The sequence below is a fragment of the Salmo salar genome, unplaced genomic scaffold (assembly GCF_905237065.1).
Source record: "Salmo salar unplaced genomic scaffold, Ssal_v3.1, whole genome shotgun sequence".
Taxonomy (NCBI): Eukaryota; Metazoa; Chordata; class Actinopteri; order Salmoniformes; family Salmonidae; genus Salmo; species Salmo salar.
This window is the reverse complement of record NW_025548095.1, coordinates 219147-237394: the sequence shown is the minus strand read 5'-3', so window position 1 is coordinate 237394 and position 18248 is coordinate 219147. Positions and strand designations below refer to the sequence as shown.

Genomic DNA, 18248 nt, shown 5'->3' with positions numbered 1-18248 from the left:
ATATGGATATTAACCTCAGGGGGGAAAATCCAGGCTCTGAAATGGAAGAGTTACTATTGATGTGATTTAACAAAAAGTACTAACACAAAAATAGCTGTGTTACACTTACCACGTTGGTGACCCACTGGAATCCAAATGCAACACTTCAAAATGTAGCGAGCTGTTTTATACAAATTGTCCTCTAACCAGGGATGTACACATTATTCCCAGATTCCGTGTGATTTTTGAGCTGTTCGTTTTAACAGGACGTGCAACCTCATCTCCCTCCTGTCGTACAATTGATTTCAACATGATATTAATGAGTGATGACAAATAAGTGTTGTGTTCCTTTATTTAGTGACCCCTACATTTAAATGCATCACTCCAAAATGTAGCTGACTGTCTTCTGCAGGTTGTCCTCTAACCAGTGAGGTAAAATATATCTCCCATTTTCATGTGTTTTTTAGTTGTGTTAGTTTCAACATCATGTACAACCTGATTTCCCCCTAATTGATATCAGTGATTTATTGCTACTTGTCAAAACAACAGCGTTTTTGGTGCTTGTACAGTTTTATAAGGTGCTTGTTTTAAATAATACAAGTAATATGATTATTGTGACAGATGTTTGTGTATGTATTACATTTTATGTTTAGGTTTTCAATTTATCACAAACTGTTTCTGCATTTGGACTACTGATTTGGACACGTTTAAGCTGTGACATTGGGGATATCTCACCTAGCAAAATGTCGTAGAAAATAAGACTATGCCCGACATACAATATAAGTTTGCTTTTAGTTGAAAGTGAAAGTTGAAAAGAAAACAATTTAATTTCAACATACTTACAGCCTAAACACATAGTCACAGTACAATAATCAATTATATGAACAATCCTACATCACTCCAGTATTTATTTACAACATTCAAGTACTAATTGTCTTTATTCCACTACTGAAGAAGCATGACTCAAATCACCTCATATTTCAAACATTAAGCCTGACAAAAGATACATTTTATGCCTCACCATTAAGTTAATTATTGCTAATACATATTAACAAAGGGGTGTACATTTGGGTTTTATATTTCATGTTTAATATTCATGTAAGATTTAGTAATCATAATTATTTATGCAACCAACTGATAATTTTTGGGTACAATTACATTGACATTGTTGCCCTGCTTTTAGAATATCAGGGTTCATTCCCAGATGTGCCAACCCAAATGTACTAGAACATGACATTGGGGACTGGGCCCCGATCCAACAACATGCCTATCTAGTGAACCCTGAAAAGAGAGAGAAGCTGTGAGGTGGGAAGTTACTACGGATATTGCAGGAGTTTCCTCTTGAAATCAGACATGTTCGTTTTAAGGACAATTTGCTGATTGTTTCACGGGTGGGCAGTTAAAAAGTTTTGTGTTTTGTGTTTAGCCAGTGCGTTGCCATGGATCACAATTTATTATGACTGCATGTTTTTCCGTATTAGAGATGAGTTTTGTTTGGGCCACGTTCCAAGGGGATGAGAGTTCTAGAAGCTAGTGAGTTTTTGGAACACGAGAGTTCTAGAAGCTAGTGAGTTTTAGGATTCTATAGTAAGAAAAAGGATAAAAAAATATTTTGATTGTATATTATTATTTAGAAATGTGTTTTTCTTGTTTTTAATTGTTGACAAGTATCGCTCGTTAGTCAGTATGTGTTACACCTGTGCTGGCTTGTCCATCTCGTTAGTGGGAAGGTGTTTCACCTGAGCTGGTCCAGGTTCTATTTAAGAGTGTCTGGCCCAGTGCTCCAGTTGTCTTGATACATGTGGAGAGTCAACACCTTTAGTTGCTCCACCTTTTGGTTTGCTTCCTGTCTTTAAGTTTGGTGTGGGTTTTTCTTTTGTTTTCCTCTTCTTGGGCAGATTTAGTGGGTCTCATGGTGGGTGTCTTTTAGCTCCCAGTTGTTGTTACTAGTCAACTTTCAGTGTCCCAAGCTTATATTTTGGGTTGGATATTCCCATTAACATTTTAATCAATGGCAATTACTCATTAGTCTTTGTTTCTGTTTTTTGTGTACTAAATATTTCTGTTTATTTTCAATGTTTTTTTAATCTTTTTCCTGTGAAGCCATTTTGTTGCATCCATGTCTGAAATGTGCTGTATAAATAAAGCTTGATTTTATTTGAACATATAATGAACCCAATGACCGACCAATCAACAGACTCTTGGTCCACCTTAGTATGAAAAAACTGTATCAATCCCACTTTTCCAGCCTGCTGAAGGCGTGGTGGAGTAGAAACACCACCCCCGGCTCTACCAGGGGCTTGAGGTGGTCTCCCACAGCTCTGCTTATGTCATGTTCTGTGACCTTGCTGTTCCATTTCTTGACTGCCCCTGCAACACAGAAACACATTTAGTCATATTATATAAAACACTCAAAGTAATGGATATGGAGCATCTATGGCCTCAGTTACACCTGGCACCTAAATGTGACTTCTGTCATCTGATCACTCCAAGCTGCATTAGGTTCAGATCTACCAGGATGGGCCTTTGACACAGTATGGATACAGTCAGGCCACCAAATATGCATCAGCAATGTAAAGAGATGTTGGGAAAAGTACATTATACACAAATGACCTTCGTAATATCAAAGAACAAATGTGTGTGCCTGAGGGGAAATTAACTTCATACAGCCAAAAGGGTGAGAAATTACACCAATATCAGTGGACAATTTGCACTAATGTAAATAAACATAGATGGAACATATTCCCTTTAGCTGACGTGATGAACCGCTAAGGGGACATAAATATTTACCATCTAAACCATGTGTGACCTCTCACCTCTCTGGCTGTAGAAGTGTTCTGCCTAACCAGTCCCTCAACAGCTCTCTGACTGAGCTCCACCCTCACTGGGTCTTCAGAGGAGAGGAAGGCTGAGGAGGGATGGAAGGATGAATGGTTCAGTCAGTCAATAATGTGTAGAGCTGCTGTCTATGCTGTCTGACTAAATCACTATTTTAGTAGTTCATTAAAGTAAATAAGGCTTTATGACTGCTGAATACCAACTATCAATCACTTAGATCATGTATTTCTAGGTAGAGATACATCCTTGGGACGTCCCTAGCCCGTTGAAGTTGACATTTAAAATGGTTAAGGTAGGGGTTAAGGTTAGGGTTTAGGGTAGGGATGTCCCAAGGATCCCAGATAGCATTGACCATTGTGCATTCTTCTGTCTCTTTTACATAGCAGGTGATGGGTTCTGACTTCTGAACTTGAAAATATTAAATATCCTTATTATGTGAAATTGAATGAAACAATAATGTATGTTGATGGTCATATAATGTACAATATTCCATGATGTTTCTATATGATAACAATAGAGTAATATATTTAATATGATGTACAATATTCCATGATGTTTCTATATGATAACAATAGAGTAATATATTTAATATGATGTACAATATTCCATGATGTTTCTATCTGATAACAATAGCGTAAAATATTGAATATACAATTTTTTTAACAGTTTCACAAATTCATTTTAATTAACTTAATCATTATGATTCAACATCAGTTCACCGTCTCACCTCATACTGTATTGGAGCAGCAGCAGCTGACTGCCCAGTTCAACATCAGTTCACCGTCTCACCTCATACTGTATTGGAGCAGCAGCAGCTGACTGCCCAGTTCAACATCAGTTCACCGTCTCACCTCATACTGTATTGGAGCAGCAGCAGCTGACTGCCCAGTTCAACATCAGTTCACCGTCTCACCTCGTACTGTATTGGAGCAGCAGCAGCTGACTGCCCGGTTCAACATCAGTTCACCGTCTCACCTCATACTGTATTGGAGCAGCAGCAGCTGACTGCCCAGTTCAACATCAGTTCACCGTCTCACCTCATACTGTATTGGAGCAGCAGCAGCTGACTGCCCGGTTCAACATCAGTTCACCTTCTCACCTCATACTGTATTGGAGCAGCAGCAGCTGACTGCCCGGTTCAACATCAGTTCACCGTCTCACCTCATACTGTATTGGAGCAGCAGCTGCTGACTGCCCGGTTCAACATCAGTTCACCGTCTCACCTCATACTGTATTGGAGCAGCAGCTGCTGACTGCCCGGTTCAACATCAGTTCACCGTCTCACCTCATACTGTATTGGAGCAGCAGCAGCTGACTGCCCGGTTCAACATCAGTTCACCGTCTCACCTCATACTGTATTGGAGCAGCAGCGGCTGACTGCCCGGTTCAACATCAGTTCACCGTCTCACCTCATACTATATTGGAGCAGCAGCAGCTGACTGCCCAGTTCAACATCAGTTCACCGTCTCACCTCATACTGTATTGGAGCAGCAGCAGCTGACTGCCCAGTTCAACATCAGTTCACCGTCTCACCTCATACTGTATTGGAGCAGCAGCAGCTGACTTGATCGTTGATACTATTCATCATGTTTGAATCTGAGAGTAAATAGAGCCGACTACACTCTAAAAATGAAGGGTTCAACTGGAGTCGTTCTCAGATCCCCTAAGAACCGTAGGGTTCTTGGTCAATGAAAAACAGCCCCAAAAGGTTCTTCAAAGAACTTGTTAGAAGGTGGGTTCATCGAGGAACCTCCGTTGTTGCTGGACTTCTTCCGGGAACTTCGCAATTACAACTGAAAACGATGGTGACAAGTTTGGATGCGACAACAGTTAAAAAGGTTAAGTTGGGTTGATGTTTGGCTCTGAATATGTCTCGAAATAATGTATTATAATAAAATAACATACTAATAATGAATAACGAAGACAATGATAGTTTTCTGTGAATATCTTCCATAACGTTACTATAGTTAATTAAAGTTAATATTAGAAAGCCGGGTTTGACCGTCGGCGTTGTATGAGCTACAGTACTGTACCGTTAACTAGCTAGCTAACGTTATGTCCTAACTAGGCACAACTAGGTTTGGATTATTTCCTCAACTATATTCTTTCCCATATATTGTATATCGTTTCCATAAAGACAACATGGCTTTACACTCATTAACGTAAGTTTCCAATCTAGAGCAGTTCTCACTTTTGTGATAATGAACTAGCTAACGTTAGCTTCGTTAACTAACTAACTAACTAACTAACTAACTAAGGACGGTGACCTGTCCAGACCAGATGTTACAACAAACTGAATCGTCAATGGAGGTCTTCCTCTTTATATAACCTGCTACAGCATGCAATACTATTAACTCACAAGGGGGCAGAACGTTACATGTACAATACTATCCCATTGTGGAAACGTTACATGTACAATACTATCCCATTTTGGAAACGTTACATGTACAATACAATCCCATTTTGGTAACGTTACATGGACAATACTATCCCATTTTGGAAACGTTACATGTCCGCCCCCTTGTGGAGGGAAATTAATATCTTAGATGGTAGCTGTAGATGGGATTCAAATGCATAATGGTATTAATACAGTGTCTAGACTACCTCTTTTGTATAAATGCCCTTCAGAATCCAAACACAGTATTGCCACGCAGCAAAATGTTGTGTATAATCTTTCAAGTCAGCCTGATAAAATATTGAACAATTTGTGTACAAAGATATCTTGAAATGTGATATTATGCCTGTATGGCAGTACTGTTACTGTATGGCAGTACTGTATTGGCTAGTGCTTTCTCCAATATGTTCTTCTATTTTACATTACATTGTATGTCGATGCCATATATCTTTCAATATTCATTTAAAAAAAAAAATATATATATATATATATATATATATATATATATATTAATACTTGTAAGACTATTCTTTGACACATTTTCTCTTCCTTTGAAATTCTTATAGGACAGAACATGGACACAATGCAATTGGGATCAAGAAGAAGGTACAGATATGTTGTAGGACAGCTGCATTTGAAGTGTACATTTAACCTACATAACAGTCAATACAAACATAGAACATCACCCAAAACACCCAAAACAAACACTCCCTGCCACACCCTGACCAAACTACAATAACAAATAACCCCTTTTACTGGTCAGGACGTGACAGCACTGTTTTTCAGCCAGAGACAGCAGAGTCATCATTCACCGTTTTGCCGCCTTCTGAGAGCCTATGGGAGCCGTAGGAAGTGTCACGTTACGGCAGAGATCCTCAGTTTTCAATAAAGAGAGTGTAGAAGGCCAAGAAATGGTCAGCGAGGGCACTTCCTGTAAGGAATCTTCTCAGGTTTTGGCCTGCCAAATGAGTTCTGTTATACTCACAGACACCATTCAAACAGTTTTAGAAACTTTAGGGTGTTTTCTATCCAAAGCTAATAATTATATGCATATTCTAGTTTCTGGGCAGGAGTAATAATCACATTAAATCGGGTACGTTTTTTATCCGGCCGTGAAAATACTGCCCCCTAGCCATAACAGGTTGTAGTTACAGTATACTACAATTAACTAATAGTATGTAGTATATACTCATTAAGTATGTAGTTACAGAATACTACAATTAACTAATAGTATGTAGTATATACTCATTAAGTATGTAGTTACAGTATACTACAATTAACTAATAGTATGTAGTATATACTCATTAAGTATCTAATATACAGTATACTACAATTAACTAATAGTATGTAGTATATACTCATTAAGTATGTAGTTACAGAATACTACAATTAACTAATAGTATGTAGTATATACTCATTAAGTATGTAGTTACAGTATACTACAATTAACTAATAGTATGTAGTATATACTCATTAAGTAAGTTGTATACAGTATGTTAGTATGGGTAGTCAAACACAGATATTCGCCTTTTTTCAATTGTTTTCAATGCCTTTACATTAAAGGAGAAACATACCTACATTCAATAACATTTATACATTGTCTGAAACCTTTGTTTTAAACCCTTCTCAAAGTTGGTGCCTTGCTGGATTTGTATTTTTTTATTTTTTTTTTATTTAACACTACTTGACTTTCCTTGTATTTATGGCAGTGTAGTTCCCTTCAGGGTCAGTCAACTTTGGTACAACATACTATAGGGAGTCGCGACTTCGGTTGAAGGATCTAAAATCACACCTGAAAAGGCCAATGAAATCCGCTCCGGACTGGAAGTCCCGCCTTCCACAGGTGATGAGGGTCAGGCTGGGATTCATTCCTTCCATTATTCCGCTCTTCACCTCGGTGTGAACCGGAACAATTCATGCTACTAAAACATACAATTGGAACACGAGACTGTCTTACGTTGCTCCAACTAAACTGACCCTTAGTGGTAGAGTGTGATCAACCCCTGGACTTTGTGTGGTTCTCATAGTTTCCTAATCACAATGTCCTGGTTATAGCAATGAGTAAGATGGCTAAAAATGAGACCTAGGCAATGAAAGTTAAGACCGAGGTAAAGTTGGATTTATATTCACACATTCAGATATTCAACAGACATTGGCCAAAAGCCATTTAAAATGGTATAAATCAATAACTAATTCATTGATTATCACAGAAACATCAAACTAGATTTATTATATACATGTCTAGCATACTTTTACAACTTTTTTTAAACAAAAATTCCAGTTTTGATTTTATAGAAATACATAAATATATAAAATGCCATTTAAAAGTGGTATAAATCAATAACTAATTCACCATTTGTCACAGAACAAATAATAATAAAAAGTTCATTTGTGATATTTCTTTCCTTAATGCATTTGAGCCAATCAGTTGTGTTGTGACAAGGTAGGGTTTTCTCACTTTCTAGTAGGCTTATATTGAACATATGGCAAATAGGAGTGGCGATGTCGTCCTCTATTATCCTCAGTCATTTTTCCATCCAAGTTGTCAGACCCCGGTGGCCTGAAAAAGAAAAGGAGAACTTCACGCTCCAGGAGCTCAGATGCAATCATTTAATAACCTAATAACCAACGTTTCCACAGACAAGCTGTCTTCATCACGGTATAATGACAAACACTGCAGGTAACTGGTTTATATTGTGTCAAAGGACACACACAGGTGTCTGTAATCATGTCTGAGTGTGGCCTGATATCATTGGTTAATTTACAGATATAAATAGAACATATGAAAACATAAATGGATAGCATACGATCATAGATACAATTTGGCTATGTAGACCTACAAACATTTACAATGAATAGCAATATTACAATAATGGATACATAGACCTCCAAACATTTACAATGAATAGCAATATTACAATAATGGATACATAGACCTGCAAACATTTACAATGAATAGCAATATTACAATAATGGATACATAGACCTCCAAACATTTACAATGAATAGCAATATTACAATAATGGATACATAGACCTGCAAACATTTACAATGAATAGCAATATTACAATAATGGATACATAGACCTCCAAACATTTACAATGAATAGCAATATTACAATAATGGATACATAGACCTCCAAACATTTACAATGAATAGCAATATTACAATAATGGATACATAGACCTCCAAACATTTACAATGAATAGCAATATTACAATAATGGATACATAGACCTCCAAACATTTACAATGAATAGCAATATTACAATAATGGCTACGTTGAGACAGACGGGAGCAAAGGTCTTTAAATTAAAGATCCAGACAGCCTCTTGTTTTTAACAATAAATTGTCGAGGTCACCCCTCTCCTAGGGAGGGTGACGTGTTCGATGCCGATATAATGTAGGGACGAAATCAAGGGGTTCGCTTCCAAAAGATTTTACCACAAGGACAAATGAAAAGATAAATAACTGCCTTAGTGGTGCACCTGATAACACCTGTGATTGGGATCTGTTTCCCTGTTTGGGGGTGTTTGAAGGATCTACATTTGTAAGTGCCATTGCATTGAGCGCAGTGACCAAATTAATGAATGAATATGAAACTGCCTTAAATACAGATGTGAATGATAGTATGTTTTAAATTCTCACTTAAAATATGCATTGCTCTATTTGAACGTCTCAATATAATATTATTATTTCATGAAAGGAATGAAAAATAAATTTGTGTGCAACAACAACAAAAAACGTATCTTAACTACGTTTCCCTCCAGTCAGCAGACGGCGATGTGCGTCTTTCAGGTGATGCTGCAGCGTGACGCAGAAACATTTAGACTGTTTCTGTGCATATTTGCCTCTGTGTTTTAAATATACTTCTGACATCTAGTTAATTGCCCCCATTTACATGTTATAGGTACATTGTTAGTCAACTAGCTGGCTTGATAAGTTAGCCTAGCACTAAACTAGTCGCTCATGCTAACTAGCTAGCTAGCTAGCTAACATCCCCGAACATGAGCTCCCTAAACTACTCCCCTCCTGCTAAAGAAGAGGGCTGTTGGACGGAGAAAGAAGCTCTGGGGCTGAACGTTGTCGTGAAAGAGGAGAAGGAAGAGGAGGATGTTACAGTAAAACAACAAGTAGAGGGTGAGGCTGTTACAGTGAAAGAAGAGGAGGAAGAGAAAGAGGAAGCTGTTACAGTAAAAGAAGAGGAGGATGCTGTTTTTGGAATGAAGGAGGAGAAAGAGGGAGAGATTACTGTCATATTGACAGAGGAGTCAGGAGATCTGATTACCACCAGTAAGTACTGTCTTAAAAACGGGCTCTAACTGTCCAACAATTTTAAACGAATGTGTTGTTTTAAAGCAGCATGCTACTAAAATTCTATACTTGAAAATGTTGTTCTGTACTATAGCAATTTATGTTATAATATAATGTTAAAGCTACATTTTAAAATGGGTGATTAAAGCCCTGAATGCTGATTGGCTGACAGCCGTGGTATATCAGGCCGTATACCATGGGTATGACAAAACATGCATTTTTACTGTTCTGATTACATTGGTAACCAGTTTATAATTGCAATAAGCCACCTCTGGTTTGTGATATATGGCCAATATACCACGGCTAAGGGCTGTATCCAGGCACGTTGTGCTGTGTTGTACATAAGGACAGTCTTTAACCATGCTATATTGGCCATATACCACACTTCCTCTGGTCTTATTGCTTAACTGTAACATGTGTATACCATCAGAGTCCCTCCCACCACAAAATCACAACTTAATTGTCTCACAGAATGGCAAACAAGTTATAAATGAAACTTTTGATGTGTGTCTATTGTAGGCCTTGTGTGGAGTGTGTATACCAACAAAAAGCAGATTTCTAAATAATGTTGGAGAAATACATAAAATAAGATGCATTATTGACATGAAATGGACATGTGTTATGGGGAGACTGAACATATTAGCAAAAGGACAAGCGTTTTGGGGAGACTGAACATATTAGCAAACGTTTGTAAGTCTACAAAAAAACATAAAATAAAATAGCCATTTCAAGGAAAGGCTGAACTAAAGAATTATCATTTAGAAAGTATGGTAATTATTACTTTAGAGATGAAGTGGGACACCAACAAAATGTTATTTACATTGGATCAACTGCAGCCTATAACATGACATTATCTATTATTATAGAGCTCTGTTCAGCCTATAACATGACATTATCTATTATTATAGAGCTCTGATCAGCCTATAACATGACATTATCTATTATTATAGAGCTCTGATCAGCCTATAACATGACATTATCTATTATTATAGAGCTCTGATCAGCCTATAACATGACATTATCTATTATTATAGAGCTCTGATCAGCCTATAAACATTATCTATTATTATAGAGCTCTGATCAGCCTATAAACATGACATTATCTATTATTATAGAGCTCTGATCAGCCTATAACATGACATTATCTATTATTATAGAGCTCTGCTCAGCCTATAACATGACATTATCTATTATTATAGAGCTCTGTTCAGCCTATAAACATGACATTATCTATTATTATAGAGCTCTGATCAGCCTATAACATGACATGATCTATTATTATAGAGCTCTGTTCAGCCTATAACATGACATTATCTATTATTATAGAGCTCTGATCAGCCTATAACATGACATTATCTATTATTATAGAGCTCTGATCAGCCTATAACATGACATTATCTATTATTATAGAGCTCTGCTCAGCCTATAACATGACATTATCTATTATTATAGAGCTCTGATCAGCCTATAACATGACATTATCTATTATTATAGAGCTCTGCTCAGCCTATAAACATGATCTATTATTATAGAGCTCTGTTCAGCCTATAAACATGACATTATCTATTATTATAGAGCTCTGATCAGCCTATAACATGACATTATCTATTATTATAGAGCTCTGATCAGCCTGTAAACATGACATTATCTATTATTATAGAGCTCTGATCAGCCTATAACATGACATTATCTATTATTATAGAGCTCTGATCAGCCTATAACATGATCTATTATTATAGAGCTCTGTTCAGCCTATAACATGACATTATCTATTATTATAGAGCTCTGTTCAGCCTATAAACATGACATTATCTATTATTATAGAGCTCTGATCAGCCTATAACATGACATTATCTATTATTATAGAGCTCTGATCAGCCTATAACATGACATTATCTATTATTATAGAGCTCTGATCAGCCTATAACATTATCTATTATTATAGAGCTCTGATCAGCCTATAACATGACATTATCTATTATTATAGAGCTCTGATCAGCCTATAACATGACATTATCTATTATTATAGAGCTCTGATCAGCCTATAACATGATCTATTATTATAGAGCTCTGATCAGCCTATAACATGACATTATCTATTATTATAGAGCTCTGATCAGCCTATAACATGACATGATCTATTATTATAGAGCTCTGATCAGCCTATAACATGACATGATCTATTATTATAGAGCTCTGATCAGCCTATAACATGACATTATCTATTATTATAGAGCTCTGATCAGCCTATAACATGACATTATCTATTATTATAGAGCTCTGATCAGCCTATAACATGACATTATCTATTATTATAGAGCTCTGATCAGCCTATAACATTATCTATTATTATAGAGCTCTGATCAGCCTATAACATGATCTATTATTATAGAGCTCTGATCAGCCTATAACATGACATTATCTATTATTATAGATCTCTGCTCAGCCTATAAACATGACATTATCTATTATTATAGAGCTCTGATCAGCCTATAACATGACATTATCTATTATTATAGAGCTCTGATCAGCCTATAACATGACATTATCTATTATTATAGAGCTCTGATCAGCCTATAACATGACATTATCTATTATTATAGAGCTCTGATCAGCCTATAACATGACATTATCTATTATTATAGAGCTCTGATCAGCCTATAACATTATCTATTATTATAGAGCTCTGATCAGCCTATAACATGATCTATTATTATAGAGCTCTGATCAGCCTATAACATGACATTATCTATTATTATAGATCTCTGCTCAGCCTATAAACATGACATTATCTATTATTATAGAGCTCTGATCAGCCTATAACATGACATTATCTATTATTATAGAGCTCTGATCAGCCTATAACATGACATTATCTATTATTATAGAGCTCTGATCAGCCTATAAACATGACATTATCTATTATTATAGAGCTCTGTTCAGCCTATAACATGACATTATCTATTATTATAGAGCTCTGATCAGCCTATAACATGACATTATCTATTATTATAGAGCTCTGATCAGCCTATAACATGACATTATCTATTATTATAGAGCTCTGATCAGCCTATAACATGACATTATCTATTATTATAGAGCTCTGATCAGCCTATAACATGACATTATCTATTATTATAGAGCTCTGTTCAGCCTATAACATGACATTATCTATTATTATAGAGCTCTGTTCAGCCTATAACATGACATTATCTATTATTATAGAGCTCTGATCAGCCTATAACATGACATTATCTATTATTATAGAGCTCTGATCAGCCTATAACATGACATTATCTATTATTATAGAGCTCTGATCAGCCTATAAACATGACATTATCTATTATTATAGAGCTCTGATCAGCCTATAAACATGACATTATCTATTATTATAGAGCTCTGATCAGCCTATAACATGACATTATCTATTATTATAGAGCTCTGATCAGCCTATAACATGACATTATCTATTATTATAGAGCTCTGATCAGCCTATAAACATGACATTATCTATTATTATAGAGCTCTGATCAGCCTATAAACATGACATTATCTATTATTATAGAGCTCAGATCAGCCTATAACATGACATTATCTATTATTATAGAGCTCTGTTCAGCCTATAACACTGACATTATCTATTATTATAGAGCTCTGATCAGCCTATAACATGACATTATCTATTATTATAGAGCTCAGATCAGCCTATAACATGACATTATCTATTATTATAGAGCTCTGTTCAGCCTATAACACTGACATTATCTATTATTATAGAGCTCTGATCAGCCTATAAACATGATCTATTATTATAGAGCTCTGATCAGCCTATAAACATGATCTATTATTATAGAGCTCTGTTCAGCCTATAACATGACATTATCTATTATTATAGAGCTCTGATCAGCCTATAACATGACATTATCTATTATTATAGAGCTCTGTTCAGCCTATAACATGACATTATCTATTATTATAGAGCTCTGATCAGCCTATAAACATGACATTATCTATTATTATAGAGCTCTGATCAGCCTATAAACATGACATTATCTATTATTATAGAGCTCTGCTCAGCCTATAAACATGACATTATCTATTATTATAGAGCTCTGCTCAGCCTATAACATGACATTATCTATTATTATAGAGCTCTGATCAGCCTATAACATGACATTATCTATTATTATAGAGCTCTGATCAGCCTATAACATGACATTATCTATTATTATAGAGCTCTGTTCAGCCTATAAACATTATCTATTATTATAGAGCTCTGATCAGCCTATAAACATGACATTATCTATTATTATAGAGCTCTGCTCAGCCTGTAAACATGACATTATCTATTATTATAGAGCTCTGATCAGCCTATAACATGACATTATCTATTATTATAGAGCTCTGATCAGCCTATAACATGACATTATCTATTATTATAGAGCTCTGATCAGCCTATAACATGACATTATCTATTATTATAGAGCTCTGATCAGCCTATAAACATGACATTATCTATTATTATAGAGCTCTGATCAGCCTATAACATGACATTATCTATTATTATAGAGCTCTGTTCAGCCTATAACATGACATTATCTATTATTATAGAGCTCTGATCAGCCTATAACATGACATTATCTATTATTATAGAGCTCTGTTCAGCCTATAACATGACATTATCTATTATTATAGAGCTCTGATCAGCCTATAAACATGACATTATCTATTATTATAGAGCTCTGATCAGCCTATAAACATGACATTATCTATTATTATAGAGCTCTGCTCAGCCTATAAACATGACATTATCTATTATTATAGAGCTCTGCTCAGCCTATAACATGACATTATCTATTATTATAGAGCTCTGATCAGCCTATAACATGACATTATCTATTATTATAGAGCTCTGATCAGCCTATAACATGACATTATCTATTATTATAGAGCTCTGTTCAGCCTATAAACATTATCTATTATTATAGAGCTCTGATCAGCCTATAAACATGACATTATCTATTATTATAGAGCTCTGCTCAGCCTGTAAACATGACATTATCTATTATTATAGAGCTCTGATCAGCCTATAACATGACATTATCTATTATTATAGAGCTCTGATCAGCCTATAACATGACATTATCTATTATTATAGAGCTCTGATCAGCCTATAACATGACATTATCTATTATTATAGAGCTCTGATCAGCCTATAACATGACATTATCTATTATTATAGAGCTCTGATCAGCCTATAAACATGACATTATCTATTATTATAGAGCTCTGATCAGCCTATAACATGACATTATCTATTATTATAGAGCTCTGATCAGCCTATAACATGACATGATCTATTATTATAGAGCTCTGCTCAGCCTATAACATGACATTATCTATTATTATAGAGGTCTGATCAGCCTATAAACATGACATTATCTATTATTATAGAGCTCTGATCAGCCTATAAACATTATCTATTATTATAGAGCTCTGCTCAGCCTATAAACATGACATTATCTATTATTATAGAGCTCTGATCAGCCTATAACATGACATTATCTATTATTATAGAGCTCTGATCAGCCTGTAAACATGACATTATCTATTATTATAGAGCTCTGATCAGCCTATAAACATGATCTATTATTATAGAGCTCTGTTCAGCCTATAACATGACATTATCTATTATTATAGAGCTCTGCTCAGCCTATAAACATGATCTATTATTATAGAGCTCTGATCAGCCTATAAACATGACATTATCTATTATTATAGAGCTCTGATCAGCCTATAAACATGACATTATCTATTATTATAGAGCTCTGATCAGCCTATAAACATGACATTATTTATTATTATAGAGCTCTGCTCAGCCTATAAACTTGACATTATCTATTATTATACAGCTCTGCTCAGCCTATAAACATGACATTATCTATTATTATAGAGCTCTGCTCAGCCTATAAACTTGACATTATCTATTATTATAGAGCTCTGCTCAGCCTAAAATACGACATTATGTAGCCTGGCAGGTAGGAGCCAGTAACCGAAAGGTTGCTGGATCAAATCCCCGAGCTGACAAGGTAAAAACGCTGTCATTCTGCCCCTGAGCAAGGAAGTTAACCCACTGTTCCCTGGCTGCCGATGACGTGGCTGTCTATTAAGGCAGCCCCCACACCTCTCTGATTCAGAGGGGTTGGGTTAAATACGGGACACACATTTCAGTTGAATCCATTCAGTTGACTAGGTATCCCCCTTTCCCTATTGTAGAGCTCTGCTCAGCCTATAAACATGAGAGAAAGATTAGATTTTATGTTCTACATTATTATTATTATTAGGGCGGCCACCAAGTTTTTATTAAATTATGTAATGTTCTGAAAACTGACTTCAGGTTTTTGAGGAATCTAGCCTCACAGGAAGACAGTTTTATTTTATGGAGGTTTAATTCAGTTCTCTGTTTAATATTTAACTAAATACTCTGTCTTTGGTAGGAGAGGGACCAGACTCTCACTCTGACAGCGGGGAGACTCCTTCAGGGGAACCAGACCCAGAGACGCCCAAACCAGCGAGACAACACCACTGTTCCCAGTGTGGAAAGAGTTTTAAGTGGTTAAGGAACCTGAAAGTACATGAGAGAACGCATACAGGAGAAAACCCTTACGAATGCTCCCACTGTGGAAAGAGTTTTACCAAGTTAGGGAACCTAAAAGAGCATGAGAGGACACACACAAGAGAAAAGAGTTTCCAATGTTCCCAGTGTGGAAAGAGGTTTACCCAGTTACGGTACCTGAAACAACATGAAGAAATACACACAGAAGATAGGAAGACCTACCACTGCTCTCAGTGTGGAAAGATATTTACTGGGTTAGGGAACCTGAAAATACATATGAGAAGACACTCTGGAGAGAAGCCGTACCACTGTTCCCACTGTGTAAAGAGTTTTACTCAGTTAGGGAGCCTGAAACCACATGAGAGGGGACACACTGGAGAGAAGCCTTATCACTGTTCCCACTGTGGAAGGAATTTTAGGTGGTATGCGAGCCTGAAGGAGCATGAGAGAATACACTCAGGAGAAAAGCCTTACAAATGTTCCCGATGTGAAAAGAGTTTTACCCGGTTAGGGAGCCTGAAAAAGCATGAGAGAATACACACAGGAGAAAAGCCTTTCCAACATACTAATACACAGGAGGAGAAGACATACCACTGCTCTCATTGTGAAAAGACATTTTCCCAGTCAGAGGACCTGAAATCACACGAGAGAATAGAGAGGCTGTGTTCTGACTTATGTTTTTGATTGAGAAATTGTGTTTTTGTTCATTCTACATTAAATAATATTGTATGAATGAAATCATACTGAAAAATAGGTCTACATGTTTTTTCCAGCTCAAGACATGATCATGTCGAAAATCGGATTAAAAGAGTAAAAAAAAATTTTTTGATTATGAACTTAAGATTGATTGAATGCAAGTGTAAACCCCTAAATGTTGTTCACTATATCATTGGGATATTTCAAACATGTTAATTATTAAATAGATTGATATTAGTATTTCTTCATTCAGATTGTCATTGTAAATGCGTATTGGTTCTCAATTGACATATCTGATTAAATAAATGTGAAATAAAGTAAATGCCATATTATTTTTGGGAAGTCTATTTGGTTCTATGTTGGGACTATAAGAATATTTTGAAGATAAATACACAAGGCAGAGTACGAGAGAGACAGAGGACGAGAGGTCAGTACAGTACTAACAACCAATGGAAATAGTGTTTTTTCCTGTAATAGGGAGTTATTGATCAGTGGTTCAGCAACATGGGAGGATGTAGATGTACACTACCGTTCAACAGTTTGGGGTCACTTAGAAATAACCTTTTTTTTAAAAAGAAAGCCATTTTTTGTCCATTAAAATAACATCAAATTGATCAGAAATACAGTGTAGACATTGTTAATGTTGTAAATGACTATTGTAGCTGGAAACGGCTGATTATTAATGGAATATCTACATATGCGTACAGAGGCCCATTATCAGTGACCATCTCTCCTGTGTTCCAATGGCACATTGTGTTAGCTAATCCAAGTTTATCATTTTAAAAGGCTAATTGATCATTAGAAAACCCTTTTGCAATTATGTTAGCACAGCTGAAAACTGTTGTTATGATTAAAGAAGCAATAAAACTGGTCTGCTTTAGACTAGTTGAGTATCTGGAGCATCAATGTAACCTCTCAAATTCATAGACAGGTGTCGCGTCTATTTTTACCCAAAAGTAGTTTTTTACCTGGAGACTGTAGTGCTACTTTCTCAAAATGAACATAAATGCTGTAGGGGGGAGGGTTCTGGTGTTTTACCAGGAGACTGGGGCCGATCCCCATTTAGGAATGTATGTCTTGCTTACTCACACTCTGCATGTGTTGATACCTGGCTGAAAACCCTCACAATTGTTGGCCAACAGATTTTGTCATGGAGTTTTCATTCAATAGGGTTTAGAGTACATTTCATCTTAAGCCATTCTTTTAAATACGGTAATACCTTTAATTAGAATGTTGTGCCTTTAAATACCTTTTCATTCTAATTTTGTTGACGGACTCAATAGAATACACGGAGTCAGAAACTAGGGATCAATTCAAGAAAGTCATCATTCGTCTCTGTTTCAACACCAACTGGTAGATTTAAAAATACTCTGATCTTGTAGATTATTTAGGTACATTTTAGGGTTAGGAA

The 18248-nt window shown here is 35.9% G+C and overlaps 1 protein-coding gene across 1 annotated transcript; it reads left to right on the top strand.

Annotated features, from left to right (window-relative positions):
- Window positions 1-7302: 7302 nt before the first annotated feature.
- On the top strand, window positions 7303-16954 carry LOC106595566 (zinc finger protein 391-like). The gene is made up of 3 exons (XM_045711915.1): window positions 7303-7320; window positions 9453-9504; window positions 16023-16954. Exons 1-3 carry the CDS (start codon window positions 7303-7305, stop codon window positions 16823-16825), a joined length of 873 nt encoding a protein of 290 aa, XP_045567871.1. The 3' UTR covers window positions 16826-16954.
- The last annotated feature ends 1294 nt before the right edge of the window (window positions 16955-18248 follow it).

What these genes read in the sequence shown, in the direction of transcription:
- LOC106595566 (XM_045711915.1), top strand. An exon ending in AGGAGATCTGATTACCACCA is followed by an intron (nt 9,505 to 16,022) that starts GTAAGTACTGTC and finishes TGTCTTTGGTAG; the next exon opens with GAGAGGGACCAGACTCTCAC.